Genomic DNA, 17,675 nt, shown 5'->3' with positions numbered 1-17,675 from the left:
CAGACTTAATGATGTTACTGTAGTGGCTACAGTAAGCATTTTATATAAAAGTACTCTGTATTTTTGTATGACAACTAATAAAGAAACTTGAACTACTGTCGTAATTCACTGCGTTCTAGCCTACATGGAAGGACTTGTATTTACTACATCTCCCATGATTATTAGCGGGGGATGACGTCGCTTAAGAAAGACGATTGAAAGAGGAACTGAAGCGTTGTTAGCTAGCTTAACGCTAACGTTAGTTAAGGTTTTTTTACCGCGACGGGCATATAGTAATGGCGAGGATATAAAGCATGTTAAAGATGCATTTATTGGACGCGCTGCGCGCAGAGTTTACATAGGCTGCGGTTACATGGTGACTTTTAATTCCGAATTATAACTTCGGAATCAAATCATTCGGATGTAAAAAAAAATCATGCGAGTTTACATGTCAAATCTTAATTCCGACAAGGTGTTTACATGAAAGTCACTGTCTAATCGGGAGTTTTCGAGTCATCGTAAGGTTTGGGGCTGGGAAGGCTTCTGATTGGGTAAACGTAAACAGGATGTTAACGTCATTACGTTTACCAGAAGTAAACAAACAGCTGCGACCGGTATTCTCAGCTACTGTGCTAGCGTACCAAACAACATTAACCAGACTCTCGGTGTGTCTATTCTGCTAACGTTAAAGGCCTCTAAATGCTACAGCAACTTCAAAGCAACTGCACCACAACATCGAAAAAGCAAAGGTGTTGCAGGCCTTTATGCTTCTGCAACATCGACGCACAGCCTATGTAACATTGTACCCCGTATGTAGCAACCCATTGATAACAAGCAGACAAATAAGCATAATTTTTACTTCCGGGCGGGGGGTTTCAAAATAAAAGAGCGACGTCTAAAAGCACCGTAAATACGTTTATTCTTTACAATATCTAATATATATATCTATACACGAACCTAAACTAATCTAAAGTTAGTTTAGGTTCGTGTTAACGTTAGATAATGTACAAAATAAACCTATTTACGGTGCTTTTAGACGTCGCTCTTTTATTTTGAAATCCCCCGACGGAAGTATTATAGTGTCTGTTGCTAGCAGCTTCACTTTTGCCGGCCGGTTCTGTGCTTTTTCTAGCTAACGTATCATCATTCGTTTCCAAAGGAGAGGAGAGAAAGACCGCGGCTCACATGCAGCTCAAACTACCTGTTGGAATAAATTAATTGATTGATGTTTAACTTGTCCCTGTGTGTGTCCAGTCATTTCGACTAGCAAACGTTGTATCTAACGTTACCTCAGGATACCATTGTTGTTAGTTGCTATGTAGCTATTTTGTGGATAGCATTTTGTGGATAGCATTTTGTATAGCATCAATACTAGCTGGCTGGCTACAGCTTTATTTACTAAATTATGGAGGCTTTTTAATCGTCAAGGTAAGAGAGGATTTGTCATGATCAACTGAAGGCGTATGCTATGGAACAATATGTGCCCCTGTTCGCGATCATCTATGTGTACTGTAGCCTATGCACGATCATGTGCAGAAAGACCGGGGGGAACTAATTCCGAAAAAGCGTTTACATGGACAGAAAAAGCTTTAATTCGGAATGATAAACGGAATAAACCGGCCACTTACATCGGAATGGATTTTATTTCGGAATGGCCATTTTCATTCGGAATTAAGTATTTTCAGATGTTTACATGATAACTTTAAATAGGATTTAACGTTAATTCCGAATGAAAAGGGGAATAAACTGTCCATGTAAACGCAGCCATAGAAACAGCGCGACTCCCGAGTCCCAAGAGGAGTTATCGCAGGCTGCTAGAACGCAGGACTGAAGAGCTCACGTTGCGCATGTAATGACTGAAGCCGTGTTTTGATGACATCATCACAACAACACGCGTTAGGTTACAGGTTGTTTATGTTCTTTGACTTTCGGTGATATATTTTCGGTGAAAAAACTCTTTCGGCCGAAAGAAAATTTTTGGCCATTTTCGGCCGAAAGTTTTCGGCCACCGAAATTTCGGTGCATCCCTACACAAGATGTAAACCATTGGTGAGCCTCAAAAACAGGAATAGCAGATTTTAGTTAGCCAAAAAACATAATAAAAAAAGAAACAATCCTGTACAGTTCTTGTTGTGAAGGGCCAGATTAAACCGAATATATATATTTATTTATATATATATATTTAATTGTATTTGTATATTCTCTAATATTCCCTGATATCCCTTGTATATTCCTTGTACAATATGCATTGAATATCCATTCTAGCCTACTGAACATCCCATAATAGTCTCCATTCTACTATTGGTCGAGACCTTGGTGCCAGGCTGCCATACCCCCCAGACCCAGTTCAAACGTACCGCTCAACATGTACGAACAAGTCCTAGTTCCGCGTAGGAATCTGGCTACCGCACCACTAATGGTACTATTTGTTCATAGTGCGTATATATACTGCGCTACTAAAGTAGGACTTCCTTTTAGTCCAGTTTCTTACCCTCCAATAGAGTGACAGACGTAAAGCCTCCCCGCGACGCCACGTGTGGGAGTAAGGCCAAGTTCGGCCTACCATCGGTATTGAGACATCGTGTATATTAATATTTGAATAGTCATATTTGGCACTATATCGTCGAGTTGGACGTAGTCTATTAAGCTAATAATAGTCTATTCATATGTAGTGCTTCGTGCGGTGAGAATACTATCGTAGTCAGTACCCCCATCGTTTCGGGTAGAACTGGCTGCTTATCCAGGGTGGCCGACCCCATGTGTGGCTGCACCCGAGGAGCCCCAGAGCCGACGAGCGAGTGGACCTGCATACCGGATTATTCTACCGACGACAGCCCGCCTTCCCAGGCACGGATTATGCTTTGTATACAGTGATTATTCTATGGATAAAGACCAACACTGCCGTGTGTTGGAAACCCCCCCCCCGGAGAGGACGACAGGTGAGGAGACGCTCTACACGACGAGGTCGCTTCACGTCTCTCCATCGTGGACCGGAGGAAGCCGGCCCACAGAGAGTCCAACTGCTTTCATCTGTGGATCGAGGATCGCTGAGGCACCGAGCCGCACAACCGTGGGTTCTCCCAGGATACCCTCGGCCAGACGGATACAGCCAGACTCTACCCCCCCCCCCTTCTCCAGTTGTCTTACAAGCGACCGGAATTCCCCCCTAGTGTATCCAGTTCTATAATCATTAAAGTATCATTGCTATTATTCCTTAAATATTCCAGGTTGTATATTTACCGCCTGCGCCACCAGAGATTGGACGTTCTCTATTGATATACCAACGAATACTCATTTGCCATAAAAGTGCATCCTATTTCAAATCATAAATGTAATTAAGTGATTGCTCTACATACCTTTTGCTATGTATTAATTATTATTAAACGCAGACTTTCGACTTGGTACATTTGTGTTGGATCGTTTCATCTACGTGGGAGTGTTTACCATAATTATTTATGCCTAGTACTGGGTGGCCAGAGTCTAAAGTACAAGAGGTAGTGGTAGTAAGTATCATATCTAACAATACAGTCAGGGAATTGTACCCCTCAGTTACTTTTGGTCCTTCGAGCCGGATGGTAATTAGTGTAATATTAATATAGTGTTATTAATATTGAAATGGCCTATGATGAACACTCCACGAAACGATCCTCCTAACCAACGCCCGCAGCGCGAACGACGGCTCCCTCAGTACTTAGAGGCTTACGCTGTCAGTCAACAACCTAGTCTTCTACTAACAGTAAACCCGGTAAAACTAGAAAGTAAAAGTATGTCTAACCTCAACGCCCAGACTACCCCGACCATAGAGGCCCCTACGGGTTCTAATGTAACTGACCAAGCTCACGGTGGGGACCAGTGGGAACCAGACATGACTTCACACCCCGCCAGTACTGAAGAAGTAGTCCCCGATGAGTCCCGGGAGGAATACAACGCTACCGAGAGAGAACTCGGCACGGAAGAAGACGGGGAGAGCACCGTGGAGATAGAGCTCCAAGGCTCCGCAAGGAGTACCCCGAGGGAAGGCTCCCCTATACAACCGCCTTCTCCCAGCGAGGCAGAGAGGACCCTACAGCAGGCCTTCCTCATCAGCCTGAACGCCGCTGCTGAACGCGACCGACTGCAGATCCAGCAGCGGAGCGAAGAAGAGCATATACGTCTGGAAATAAGACGCATTCAGATGGAAGAGAATGTGGCCCGAGACCGAGCAGACAGCCAGCGAGCAGCTGCTGGTGCTCTACGGGACGCAGAGCGCGACAGACAGCAAGCGCAACTAATAGAACAGCTGATCAGACGGACAACACCCTCTCCCTCCGCCAGAGGCTCCAGGAACTCGTCTAGACACACCTCCAGGGCGGCATCCCCTAGCCGAGTAAACAACCCTGAACTTGACCAACAGACGAGGTCTATACCCCCCACAGACCACCTCCCCCCACCGGTCCAAGCGAGACCTAGCAACCGGGAAGGAGCAGCATATCCTGTGGAGAGGCTAAACCAGAGACTACAAGCACTGGATGACCTAACTGAAGACGAAGAGGAAGAGGAGGAGAACCACGCCCGACGACAGCACAGTACTCAGGAGGTCCGGTACAGCCCAGGCTATACTCCCGCGGAGCTGCGCTACAGACCCCCGACTCTATACACGGGTGAGCACGACGCACGACCCGCACCGAGGAACAGCACCTGGACAAGCGGGCCATGGTACACTGCCGGTACCAGCCCATACCAAGGAGCGGGAGGAGACTCGCCTAGGAGGCCTCTCCCCCAACGCTCGCCGATGTATCCACAGTCAGCGTCATACATTGGCACGCCTATGGTACCCGACTTCACCCAAGAGAACCGGGCCCAGTATACAGAACTCCGCATGTGTCTGGAGACCATGTTGGTGGATGTATTGGATGAACGCCATAAATACGCCATCCTACTGAAGCACTTAAAGGTACCCCGCGCACATAATATAGCGCTCGCCTACGCGACTTCCACCACCCCATACACAGCAGCGCTGGTAGCATTGGACCAGAGGTATGGGCGCATATGGGATTACGTGATCCAGGAGATCCGACACATCGACCGCTTACCCCCAGCAATAGACAATCGAGCACTGGACGACCTGTCCATCAGAGTGCAGTCCCTGGTAGGGATGTTGGGAGCGCAGAGAGAGAAGGGGAGGCATGAACTTTACGCCAACTCAAATGTGGAAAGGATCTTGGAGAAGCTGCCGCCCGCTCGACAGGAGCGTTTTAGGCGGCAGAGAGACCACCGAGACCCGAATGGCCCCGAACCGAACCTCCTCGATCTAGCAGACTTCCTGGCGAGAGAAGTCAGCAGCCTACGGCTAGATACATTCGGACGGAGCACCCCTGGCTCCAGAGAAGGAACCAGACGACTAAATGATGGAAGAAGATCGGTGACTGTGATGCACCAATCGGAGTCAGTACCGAGCAGCAGGAGCCACAGTACCCCCTCCAGAACGGAGAAGTGGAAGATAGTGTGCCCCTACTGTGAGAAAGAACACTGGCTAGCGCAATGTGACTCCTTCCCCAAGCTGAACGCGGAGGAAGCAGGTCAATGGATAAAGTCCAACAAGCGCTGTTTTCGCTGTGCGCGCTCACACATGGCAGCCGAATGCCGCTTAAAGAAAGGGTGCACCAAGTGCGATGGAGCCCATCTGGACATACTTCACGACAGTAACAGACGGCGCCCTTCACCCGCACCATCCAGCAGCAAAGCGAGCGTCATGTACATCGATCCCGCCAGCAGCAGTGGAGCCCGAGTACTCCTAAAAGTAGTGCGTGTGACACTAAGCTACCAGAATAAAGTCCTGGACACTTACGCCGTCCTCGATGACGGGTCAGAGAAGACCCTTCTGCTCGCCTCCGCTGCGGCCCAGCTAGGGCTGCGGGGAAGCGAAACCCAAATGACAATTCGGACAATAAGACGAGATTTGAAGACGATAAAGGGCGAGAATGTCTCATTCTCTATCGCAGCAAGCGGCCAGCCTGAGCGACGGTACCAGATTACAGACGCTTTCACCAGCCAAGAAATAGGACTGTCGCGGTACACATACCCCGTCGCCAAGCTGATGGAGAAATATGCACATCTGCGCAAGTTACCGATCCCGCTCATAGACAATGCTATGCCGACCCTGTTGATAGGCTCCGACCATGCAGACCTCATTGTCCCGATAGACCGGGTTCATACCGGACCCCGAGGCTGTCCTGCAGCAGTCGAGACCCGTTTGGGATGGACTCTCCAAGGCCCGCTCGCCAAATCTCTCAACCGAAGTACAGCCACTAGATGTCTCCACTCCCGAGTCACAGAGGGAGAAACCGCACTCCTGCAACACGTAGAGCGGCTATGGACCTTGGAACAAATGCCCTTTAAGAACGGAAAGAAAGACATTCGCTCTAAAGATGACTTTTACGCCATTCACCTCCTCGAGACAGGGACCAAGAGAGTCCCGGTCAACGGCGTGTTGAGATACGCCACGCCACTCCTGCGGCGAGAAGGAATGCCTACTTTCCACGCCAAGACAGACGCCACAGAACGGTACCTGCTGAACACGGAGCGGCGCTTAGCCAAGAACCCCGCCCAAGAGAGTGTATACCGCGCTGAGATTGAGAAGCTCATCACAGCGGGACACGTCACAAAGATGGACATTAAAGAGGCTGACCAGACCACCGAATCGTGGTACGTGCCTCACCACAAGGTCCATCACAACGGTAAAGACCGCATAGTATTTAACTGCAGCTACCAGATCGGATCCCAAAATCTGAATAAAGAGTTACTGCCCGGTCCCACACTCGGCCCCTCCCTACTCGGCGTTCTACTCCGCTTCCGCCAGGAAAAGGTGGCCATCAGCGGGGACATTAAAGGAATGTTCCTGCAGGTGAGATTAGTAGAGGAGGACAAGCCCCTGTTACGGTTCCTATGGAGAGAGAAGCCAGGAGATAAGCACCCAGCCATCTACCAATGGGAAGTCCTCCCCTTCGGAACGACGTGCAGCCCCTGCTGTGCTACATTTGCACTACAGAAACATGTAGCAGAGGATCCAGCAGCGGACGAAGAGGTCCGACACAGCGTAAAGAACAGCTTCTACGTAGACAACTGTCTACAAAGCCTTTCAACCCAGGAAGAAGCCGAGGCTCTCCTGATTAAACTCCGCGCCTCATTGATCAAAGGCGGCTTTGATCTCAGGCAGTGGGCCAGCAGCGATCCGCAAGTACTGCGCAGCCTCTCCTCCGAGGACAAGGCAGCCAGCAGCGAGACCTGGATGGCTACAATCCCGGGAGAAGCCCAGGAGATGACCCTGGGATTGGTGTGGCGATTCAAAACAGATTCGCTTCACTACAGACACAAGCCCCTGACTACGGAGCAGGGAAGGCCGGCGGCGGCGCCGACCACCAGACGGAGTGTGTACACGACACTCGCCCGACAATATGACCCGCTAGGATGTATTCTACCGTACACCACCAGGGCAAAAATGATTGTACGAGCATTGTGGGACAAGGACCAGGGCTGGGACGACCCCATTCCCGCACACCTTGCATCCACCTGGAGAGAGTGGGAGATGGAGCTCCACTCACTCCCAGGCGTTAATATGCGCCGAAGCTACTTCCCACCCACGGTGAGGCCAGAGACATGTAAAATGGACTTACACGTCTTCAGTGACGCCTCAGAGGTCGCATACGGATCAGTAGCCTACTTGCGGGCCCAAGAAGAGGGGGGAGAGATCTACACAGCATTTGTCCTCGCCCGCTCGAGAATAGCCCCACGCAAGCAACAATCTATCCCACGTCTAGAGCTCTGCGCAGCCCTAGCCGGAGCGCACCTAGCCACGCTCATCCAACGTGAGCTCACCATACCGGTGTCTAGAACAATCCTGTGGTCAGATTCCACGACAGTACTCGCCTGGATCAAATCGGACTCATGCAAGTACAAAGTCTTCGTGGGAGTCAGAGTCACAGAGATTCAAGACTTAACCGAAGAGTTAACCGGAGAAACAGAGTGGCGCTACGTTGATACAAAACAGAACCCAGCTGACGTCATCACCCGGGGAATGCCCCTAGATGACCTCACCCGTCGCAATGTCTACAGTGACGGCCCAGCATTCCTAAAGCTCCCGGAAGGAGAGTGGCCCACGCCTATCCCGAGGGAAGCAAGTCAAGAGGAGGCTGAGAATAAGAAACCTATGTTCTGTGGATTGAGCACTGTTATCTCCGCAGACCCCAACATAGATGATTGCACTACCATAGAGAGTGCACAACAAAGGACATTCCTGCGGCACCACCCGGAGTGTAAGTCCCCCGCTGAAATGTCAGCAGCTAACTACGAGGAAGCAGAATTGCTTCTACTGCAGCGAGCCCAGAGAGACTCGTTCCCCGATGAATTGGCCTGTCTACAGGGAGGAAAGCCCGTCCCATCCGACAGCAGATTAATTCATCTGGCCCCCGAGAGCGACGCTCATACCCTCATCAGAGTGGGTGGTCGCCTACGCAGAGCCCCCAATCTACCGGATGACATTAAATACCCGATCGTATTGAACAGCCGACACAAGGTCACAGAGCTGATTATAAAGAAATACGATGAGGATGTACATCACGCAGGAGCAGAAAGAGTCTTCGCGGAGATCAGACGTCGTTACTGGATCCTACAAGGAAGAGAGGCGGTACGACGCTTCCAGCGAACATGTCTAGACTGCCGCAAGTGGCGCGCGCAGCCCAGCATACCAAGGATGGCTGACCTTCCTCCATGTCGCCTCCGAATCGGTGACAAGCCATTCCACTCAACGGGTATGGACTGCTTTGGCCCGCTGCACATAAAGAAAGGAAGAGGAACCGAGAAGCGGTGGGGTATTGTATTCAAATGCATGACCACCAGAGCGATACACATCGAGCTTCTCCCGACCATGAGCACAGACTCATTCCTTATGGCCTTCCGTAGATTCACATCACGGAAAGGAAGACCGTCTACACTATTGTCCGATCATGGGACAAACTTCAAAGGCGGCGAAAGAGAGCTGAGAGAGAGCTTCCAAGCTATGGGCCCAGAACTTAAGACCCACCTCGCTCCAGCACAGATTGACTTCCAATTCAACCCCCCAAACGCACCCCACTTCGGTGGTACTTGGGAACGGGAAGTGCGTTCCATAAAGACAGCCCTGTACGCAGTACTTGGGGCCCAGACTGTGGCGGAAGAAGTCCTAATGACAGTCCTCACGGAGATTGAGGGAGTATTGAACTCTAAGCCCCTCGGCTACGTCTCCAGCGATGTGGCGGATATCGACCCAGTTACCCCCAACACACTCCTGATGGGGCGGCTAGATCCCGCGTTACCCCAGACAATGTACCGGCCTGAAGAAGCGAACGGCCGACGAATGTGGAGGTACAGCCAAGTATTAGCCGACAAGTTTTGGAGCAGTTTCCTACTGCACTACCTACCGTCTCTACAGACCCGCCAGAAGTGGGTAAAGGAGAGAGACAATTTGACAGAAGGAACAGTCGTCATGATTATTGATCAATCACTGCCCAGAGCTATGTGGCCGGCCGGCCGCGTAAGCAAAGTGATCACCGGTGCCGACGGCAAGGTCCGAGCAGCTGAAGTGCTTGTCCAGGGTCGCACTTACACCCGTCCCGTGGCGAGACTCATAGAACTGCCCCGACTCCCAGACACAATCGATGATGACCATGACCCTATAACCCTATGACTTTGTGAAGTTGACTGACCCCTACAGCAAACCCTTATGTGTAAATAGACAACGCGATTAATCTGTCTCTGCTTAACTGATTAGGTCTGGGACCAATCAGGGGGTGGCTGTTGTGAAGGGCCAGATTAAACCGAATATATATATTTATTTATATATATATATTTAATTGTATTTGTATATTCTCTAATATTCCCTGATATCCCTTGTATATTCCTTGTACAATATGCATTGAATATCCATTCTAGCCTACTGAACATCCCATAATAGTCTCCATTCTACTATTGGTCGAGACCTTGGTGCCAGGCTGCCATACCCCCCAGACCCAGTTCAAACGTACCGCTCAACATGTACGAACAAGTCCTAGTTCCGCGTAGGAATCTGGCTACCGCACCACTAATGGTACTATTTGTTCATAGTGCGTATATATACTGCGCTACTAAAGTAGGACTTCCTTTTAGTCCAGTTTCTTACCCTCCAATAGAGTGACAGACGTAAAGCCTCCCCGCGACGCCACGTGTGGGAGTAAGGCCAAGTTCGGCCTACCATCGGTATTGAGACATCGTGTATATTAATATTTGAATAGTCATATTTGGCACTATATCGTCGAGTTGGACGTAGTCTATTAAGCTAATAATAGTCTATTCATATGTAGTGCTTCGTGCGGTGAGAATACTATCGTAGTCAGTACCCCCATCGTTTCGGGTAGAACTGGCTGCTTATCCAGGGTGGCCGACCCCATGTGAGGCTGCACCCGAGGAGCCCCAGAGCCGACGAGCGAGTGGACCTGCATACCGGATTATTCTACCGACGACAGCCCGCCTTCCCAGGCACGGATTATGCTTTGTATACAGTGATTATTCTATGGATAAAGACCAACACTGCCGTGTGTTGGAAACCCCCCCCCCCGGAGAGGACGACAGGTGAGGAGACGCTCTACACGACGAGGTCGCTTCACGTCTCTCCATCGTGGACCGGAGGAAGCCGGCCCACAGAGAGTCCAACTGCTTTCATCTGTGGATCGAGGATCGCTGAGGCACCGAGCCGCACAACCGTGGGTTCTCCCAGGATACCCTCGGCCAGACGGATACAGCCAGACTCTACCCCCCCCCCCCTTCTCCAGTTGTCTTACAAGCGACCGGAATTCCCCCCTAGTGTATCCAGTTCTATAATCATTAAAGTATCATTGCTATTATTCCTTAAATATTCCAGGTTGTATATTTACCGCCTGCGCCACCAGAGATTGGACGTTCTCTATTGATATACCAACGAATACTCATTTGCCATAAAAGTGCATCCTATTTCAAATCATAAATGTAATTAAGTGATTGCTCTACATACCTTTTGCTATGTATTAATTATTATTAAACGCAGACTTTCGACTTGGTACATTTGTGTTGGATCGTTTCATCTACGTGGGAGTGTTTACCATAGTTATTTATGCCTAGTACTGGGTGGCCAGAGTCTAAAGTACAAGAGGTAGTGGTAGTAAGTATCATATCTAACAATACAGTCAGGGAATTGTACCCCTCAGTTACAGTTCTGGTACAACATCCTATGGACAAATGAGACAAAGATCAACTTGTACCAGAATTATTGGACGAGAAGAGTATGGAGAAGGAAAGGAACTGCTCATGATCCATACCACCTCATCAGTGAAGCATGGTGGTGGTAGTGTTATAGCGTGGGCATGTGTGGCTGCCAATGGAACTGGTTCCCTTGTTTGTTGATGATGTGACTGCTGAAAAAAGCAGCAGGATGAATTCTGAAGTGTTTCGGGCAATTGTATCTGCTCATATTCAGCCAAATGCTTCAGCATACTGCAAAAGCAACCATTGTAATTTTTTATTTTCATTTTTTAAACAACATAGACAATACACTTCAACATACAAAACTATAAAGACATAATATCAAAAGGAAATAAAAATAAAAAACAAATACCGGTAGACAAAAAAGAAAAAAGGGTGACATGGGTCCTTCGGTCCATTCTATATTTCCATTGTTTATTTCCATTTCCATTTATTCTCTTGTTTCCTTTTCCAAATAGTTTTTTAAGGCAAAGAAGTGGAATGTTATGAAATAGCCAAGTCAATCACCTGAACCTGATGTAACGTTTGTAATTCCCACACTGTTCACCCGATTTGGATGGAAATACTCTCAAATTAAAGCTGAACGTTTACACTTAAAGCACATCATTTGAAGTCTATTGTGGTAGTGTACAGTAGTGTACCAGGTATAAATTCGCACAAAGTTTTCAGTTGGGCTGGGCGATATGGCCAAAATGTCATGTAATATATATTTGATGGTATGTGTTTTTCCGGTACTAATTACAATGTGCTATGATTTTTTTTTTTTTTTTTACATCTATGAATACATGATAAGGCTGTCCCCGAAGCCTGTTTTTGGGATTCGAACTTCGTCAGGGTTTTACGAACGAACGTTCGAACCTTAGTTTTTAATAAAAAAAATTAAATAATTACATTTCTTTTATATATAAATATCCTCAAACTAAATCCTCGATTTGAATAAAGTGATTAATCTGATTAAATAAGTATTTTATTAAATCAACTTTCTTTAATGAATATAACGTATTTTTTAATACTATAATATTAGTATAGCCTAATCTTTATCTGCAACTGTGAAGAAAAACCACATTGCTTCAAACGGAATGAATAGACTCATAAAAGAAACATACCGGTACATACATTTTTTTATTTAATTTCTTTATTAAAAATGTAAAATTCGAATTTTTGATTTAGAATTCGAATGTTAACATAACGAACGAACGTTCGAACATTCGGGCTCAGCCTTAATACATGATGAACTTAATATGATATATATGCTTGTGGATGACAGCATTGTAAAATGCCATACCTTTGCATGGATCCATGAATGTATACCTTCATATTTGGTATGATTAGATCAACCTATTTTCAGTTTGAACTATTGTGAGTTTTCCATTTAATTTTGATAGCAAACAAGCTAGCAAGGCATCATCTGTTATTTAGTTAGAAGTATAAAAAAAAAACTTCTTGCAACGTTCATGACTAACATTAGACTTCCTTGTTCTTAAAATCAGTCGTTGATTGTCATCTCGCCACTGACTACGTGTGTGTGTGTGTGTGTGTGTGTGTGTCAGATAACGCCTCTGGGTCGTAAGGAGTTGACTGCTGTTGACCTGATGAAGAGGCTGCAGCTGGAGGCTGATGAGCAGAGGAAGCAGAGGAAGAGGCAGAATGTCACAGGACTCCACAAGTCAGTAGAACCTCCACCATGACAACTAGGTGGTGCCAATACCACCCTGTCACTGCTGATAACTAGGGACGCACCGATACCACTGATACAGATTCAGAGTCCTAAACTTTCAGTGTCTTGTTGATACCGAATACTGATCTGATCCGTTGCTTTTAACACTATGGTCGCTGTAACTGAGGGGTACAATTCCCTGACTGTATTGATAAGTATGGTATCATTAAACCACTACCGCTTTATGTACTTTAATTACTGGCCATACAGTACATGATATATAAATATGATGAACACTTCCCACAATAAATCGGTTCCACACAAAGTTATAATTAAGTATTTATTGCAGCAAAAGGTACATAATATACTTCTCTATTATACTTTGAATGCACTTGTAAGGCAAAGGAATGTGCGTAGGCAAATCAATAATGAATGTCCATTCTCTGGTTACGCAGGAGGTAATTATACGACCTGAATCTTAGGGAATTATATCTATGGTGCACTGGTAATATAGCGGGAGATACTGAAGGGTCCCCCCGGTTGTAAGCCAGCAGGGGTGGAGGATCTGTCGGTAGTAGAGAGTCTGGTCAACGATGACTAAGGAGACTCCAAGTACAGGAGACGGTGCAATAGTCTCTTGATCCACAGACGAATACAGCTGTTCTCCGTAGACTGTAGCTCCACAGTGAAGAAAGCTAGCCTGCCTCAGGCTCTCTGAGGCGCAGACTCGACGTGGCTCCTCACAGGGTAAATCCCACACACGTGTAGGCGTCGGCGATTCTCCGCTCCATAAATCACAGGACCAAAACAAATATAATCCAGCCGTAAATGGCTATGCAGTCGTCGGGTAGATTAATCCAGTGTACATGTCCACACGGTCCTCGTCTAGGTCTCCTCGGGTGAAAGCGCCATGAAAGCAGCCCAGCCTGGATAAGCACTCTAGCTGGTACGAGGAAGCGTTGGGTGATGCTGGTCACTGTAGAACTTTAGCCGCACGATACACTATACACAAATAGACTATTACTGACTTAATAGAAATATGTCGCACTCTACGGTATAGCGCCAAACTCTGACACTTCAGTTATTAATTCGCACGCGGTCTCAATGCTCTCTTTGGGGCCAAACAGGCCATACTTCACCGCACGGAGTATCGTGGGTGAGGCTTCAACTTTAGTTCCTAAGTGCTTCTGTATTCACCTGCGCCATATTTATATGCACGGCGAACAATCTAGTGCCAACCTCATTTCTGTCTCGTATTCTTGGGCAAGGCCGGGCATGTACAGACATGTCTTGACGGTGGCTTTGAACCTGACTCTGGAGGCATGGCCCTGGCGCCTGTGGACCGCTGTCCAATAGGAGAATGAAATATTATGGTCTGTACTAGGCTAAAGGGATATTCCGTGTATATGTACAAGGAATATACAAGGGATATCAAAACGATATACAAATACTATGCAATATATATCAATCAATAAATATATATATTGGTTTAATCTGATCCTTTGTAACAGTCGCCAAAAACGCTGTAGGACGTCTTTCCCCGCCATGCTCATTCTGCCAAAGACGCTGTACCACGTCTTTGATATCAATATTTCAAAAATCTCTGATCGAAATCATATTTCTCCCCCGGAAACTTGAGATCTACTCTTGATCCCCTCTCAACTCTCCAACGGTTCAAGAGCGCCATCTGGTGGCCAATCGGCGGATCGCCCAGAGCAGAAACAGGAAATGGAAGCTGGTGCTCATTTCAATTCGGTCCGATCACTCGGTAATAGTCCCAGGACTCGAGCTAGACACAACGGATAGCAATCGGTTACCAATAACTCGATAAACAACATGATTTGGATGTATATACTATTATACAACCTGGAAATGGATCGCATATTTCTACATCCCATAATAGGAATATTTCTGTTCCACGCTCATCGCCCAACGCTATGAGGAAGCTACGGTAAGATTCAGCGTTTTTCTTTAACGTGTTCGATACTAACTGCTCTAATGATCATATCACCCACACTAGATGAATCATCTAACGTTAGCCATAGAATTATAAACGACCCCCCCCCCCCCCCCCCCCATCCGGTCAACATCAGATGATCAGAAGTAACTTCTAGAAGCACGTCCATTTGAAATTTTTTATCTTGCGCAGATTCCTATCAAACTGTATTTGATCATCAATATAATGCATTTGGGGCTATAAATCACGTTCTGGAGAAAGCTGCAGAAAACGATAAAAACATACTTATACTTTAGACCGTATTTTAGTATGAATATGTGAATGAAAAAGTATAACGTTGCTACACCCTGAACAATAGATACTTGACGTTGAATTGGCCATAGTAATGTCAATTTAGCAATACAATTTAAAAAGTTATAGCCCTGCAAAGAAGGTAAACATCCCCATAGACAAATAGAGCTGGCGGAGGATGGTATATTAAGAATATAAGCCTGGCGACCAAAGTATTAACAGTATTTGCTTAGTCAGTCAGTTTGCACCATTGGACATTAGTCATTGGACAAAAAGTATCTGATAGCAGTATCCGGTATTGGTGCATCCCTACTGATAACGATTTGGAGTGATTGTTAGTATTAAATTCAATTTCAATTCTATTCAAACTTTAATACGGACTCATGGTCCAAAAAAAAACATACACAACCTATATAAATTACACTCAACAGGCAAAAACATCAATTAAAATACACATCAATGTCCCACAAATATACAGCTGTGCCAATGTCTCCACATTATATGAGTGATAACTAGGGATGTCCCGATCGATCGGCCAGCGATCGGTATCGGCCGATATTCAGTATAAATATGAGATTGGTGAATTCCGATAATGCTTTATTTTCGCAGATCGTGAAAACCGATCAATGACACGCGCGGAAAACATGATCCAATTCTCAGCGGAGTTCTCACTCGCTGTCTTCTCTCTCAGGCACACACAGCTGCTGCTGCAGCAGCGCATGCCTTGCCCCTCCCCCTCACAGACCCATGTCAACAAATGCTCCGGCAAGAGTCGAGTGCATGAGCACCTTGAGCTAGCATGAGCTACCTAGCTAACGTTACTGTTTAAACAAAATGACCCAGTAAACTACCGTAAATCCTCTAATAGTGGAGGGTACTCAATAGAGGACGGGCCTCTTATAATGGCCGGGGGTTTGATACATGCAGACAAATACAGGCTGGCTTCCAATACAAAGTTTTTTAAATTTTTCGTGCCGTGATATAGAATGAGAAACTCTTGCCAATGCAAATTAAGTGCTGCCTCTCTCTACACTGACTACATTAACACTTTGGCTGCCATGGGTTAAATTCATTATCAACCGTAGGTTGCCGGCTCTATTTGCCTATAGAGAAAGTCCCCTTCTTTGCAGGGCTATAACTTTTTAAATTCTATTGCTACATTGCCATTATTAGGGCCCATTCAAAGTCCTATATGTATTGTTCATTGTGTAGCAACGTTAAACTTTTTCATTCACATATTCATAGTAAAGTATGGTCTAATGTATAAGTATGTTTTCATCTCTTTCTGCAGCTTTCTCCAGAACGTGATCTATAGCCCCAAATACATTATATTGATGATGCAATACAGTTTTATGGCAATCAGCGCGATATAAAAAATTCCAACTAGACGTACTTCTAGAAGTTACTACACGTCATCTGATGTTGACCGGATGGGCTAGGGGGCGTTTATAATTCCGTGGGCAGCGTTATACCAATCATCCAATGTGGGTCAAATGTTGATAATAGCAGTTAGTATCGAAGACGGTAACTTTACACGCTAAAACTCACCCCAGTCTCCGCGCGCCGTTGGGCGATCATCGTAGAGTAGAAATTTTACCATTATGGGATGTCGATTTACCCGGTCCATCTCCAGCTTGTATAATGGTATATACGTCCAAATCATGTTGTTTATCGAGTTATTGGCAATCGATCGCTATGTAGTGTGTCGAGATCGAGTCCCGGAACCTATAGCTAGTGCCCGGAAGTAATACGGCCGACCAGCACAATCTCCATAGCACTTCCTGTTAAGCGATTGCGCCGATCGGCCACCAGATGGCGCTCCTGAACCGCCAGAGAGCTCAGTGGGTCCTCCTGGTGGATCTCAGGCCAGCGGAGGGGAAATATGAATCCGATCCCAGATTTTTGAAATATTGATATTAAAGACGCTGTAAAGCGTCTTCGGCAACTTGAGCATGGCCGGGAATGACGTGTTTAGGCGTTTTCCGGCAGCCAAAGTGTTAAAGGGGACATGTACTATAAATGTCATTTTTCAGTCTCTAGCATTGTATTATAGTAATAGGAGTTCGTATCAATGTGTTTTAGTGTCTAAATACCATATTGGCGGTTTGCTCTGATTCAGCTCAGATCATTTCCTTCTCCAGTAAATTAGGCCATCCTGATTTGAAGGCCTGAATGACGTTACTCAGGCTCTGGGTAGCAGACAGTGATGTGATTGGCTCTGTGGTTGTAGCTAATGCCCGCCCACAATCTACATAGACTGACTGTACACAGCGAGTGGAAACCACTTCCTCATACTCTGCATGCACTAGTCTGGAGGGAGAGAGAGAGAGAGAGAGATAGAGAGCATTCAGGAGCACTTGGGGGGGGGGGGGGGCCTACACACCTCCGAACGGGAGAGTGATAGAAAGAAAAAAAGGAAGAGAGGGAGGAAGGGAGGGCCCCCCCCCAGCACACCGAGAGGCAGAGAAAAAAAGAACGGCCTGTCTTTTTTTTTTTTTTCTCTCT

General features: G+C 46.6%; 1 protein-coding gene across 1 annotated transcript in view; it reads left to right on the top strand.

Moving 5' to 3' along the window:
- lrrc47 (leucine rich repeat containing 47) overlaps positions 1–17,675 on the top strand; it is a 36,970-nt gene that overhangs the window by 5,079 nt on the left and 14,216 nt on the right. The window contains exon 4 of the mRNA XM_084332774.1: positions 12,816–12,931. Within this exon, the coding sequence (XP_084188900.1) occupies positions 12,816–12,931 (116 nt within the window). The remainder of the gene's footprint in view (positions 1–12,815; positions 12,932–17,675) is intronic.

Source organism: Notolepis coatsorum (genome assembly GCF_963971535.1).
Source record: "Notolepis coatsorum genome assembly, chromosome: 17".
In the NCBI taxonomy this organism is placed as follows: Eukaryota; Metazoa; Chordata; class Actinopteri; order Aulopiformes; family Paralepididae; genus Notolepis; species Notolepis coatsorum.
This window is presented reverse-complemented; position numbering and strand designations above follow the sequence as displayed.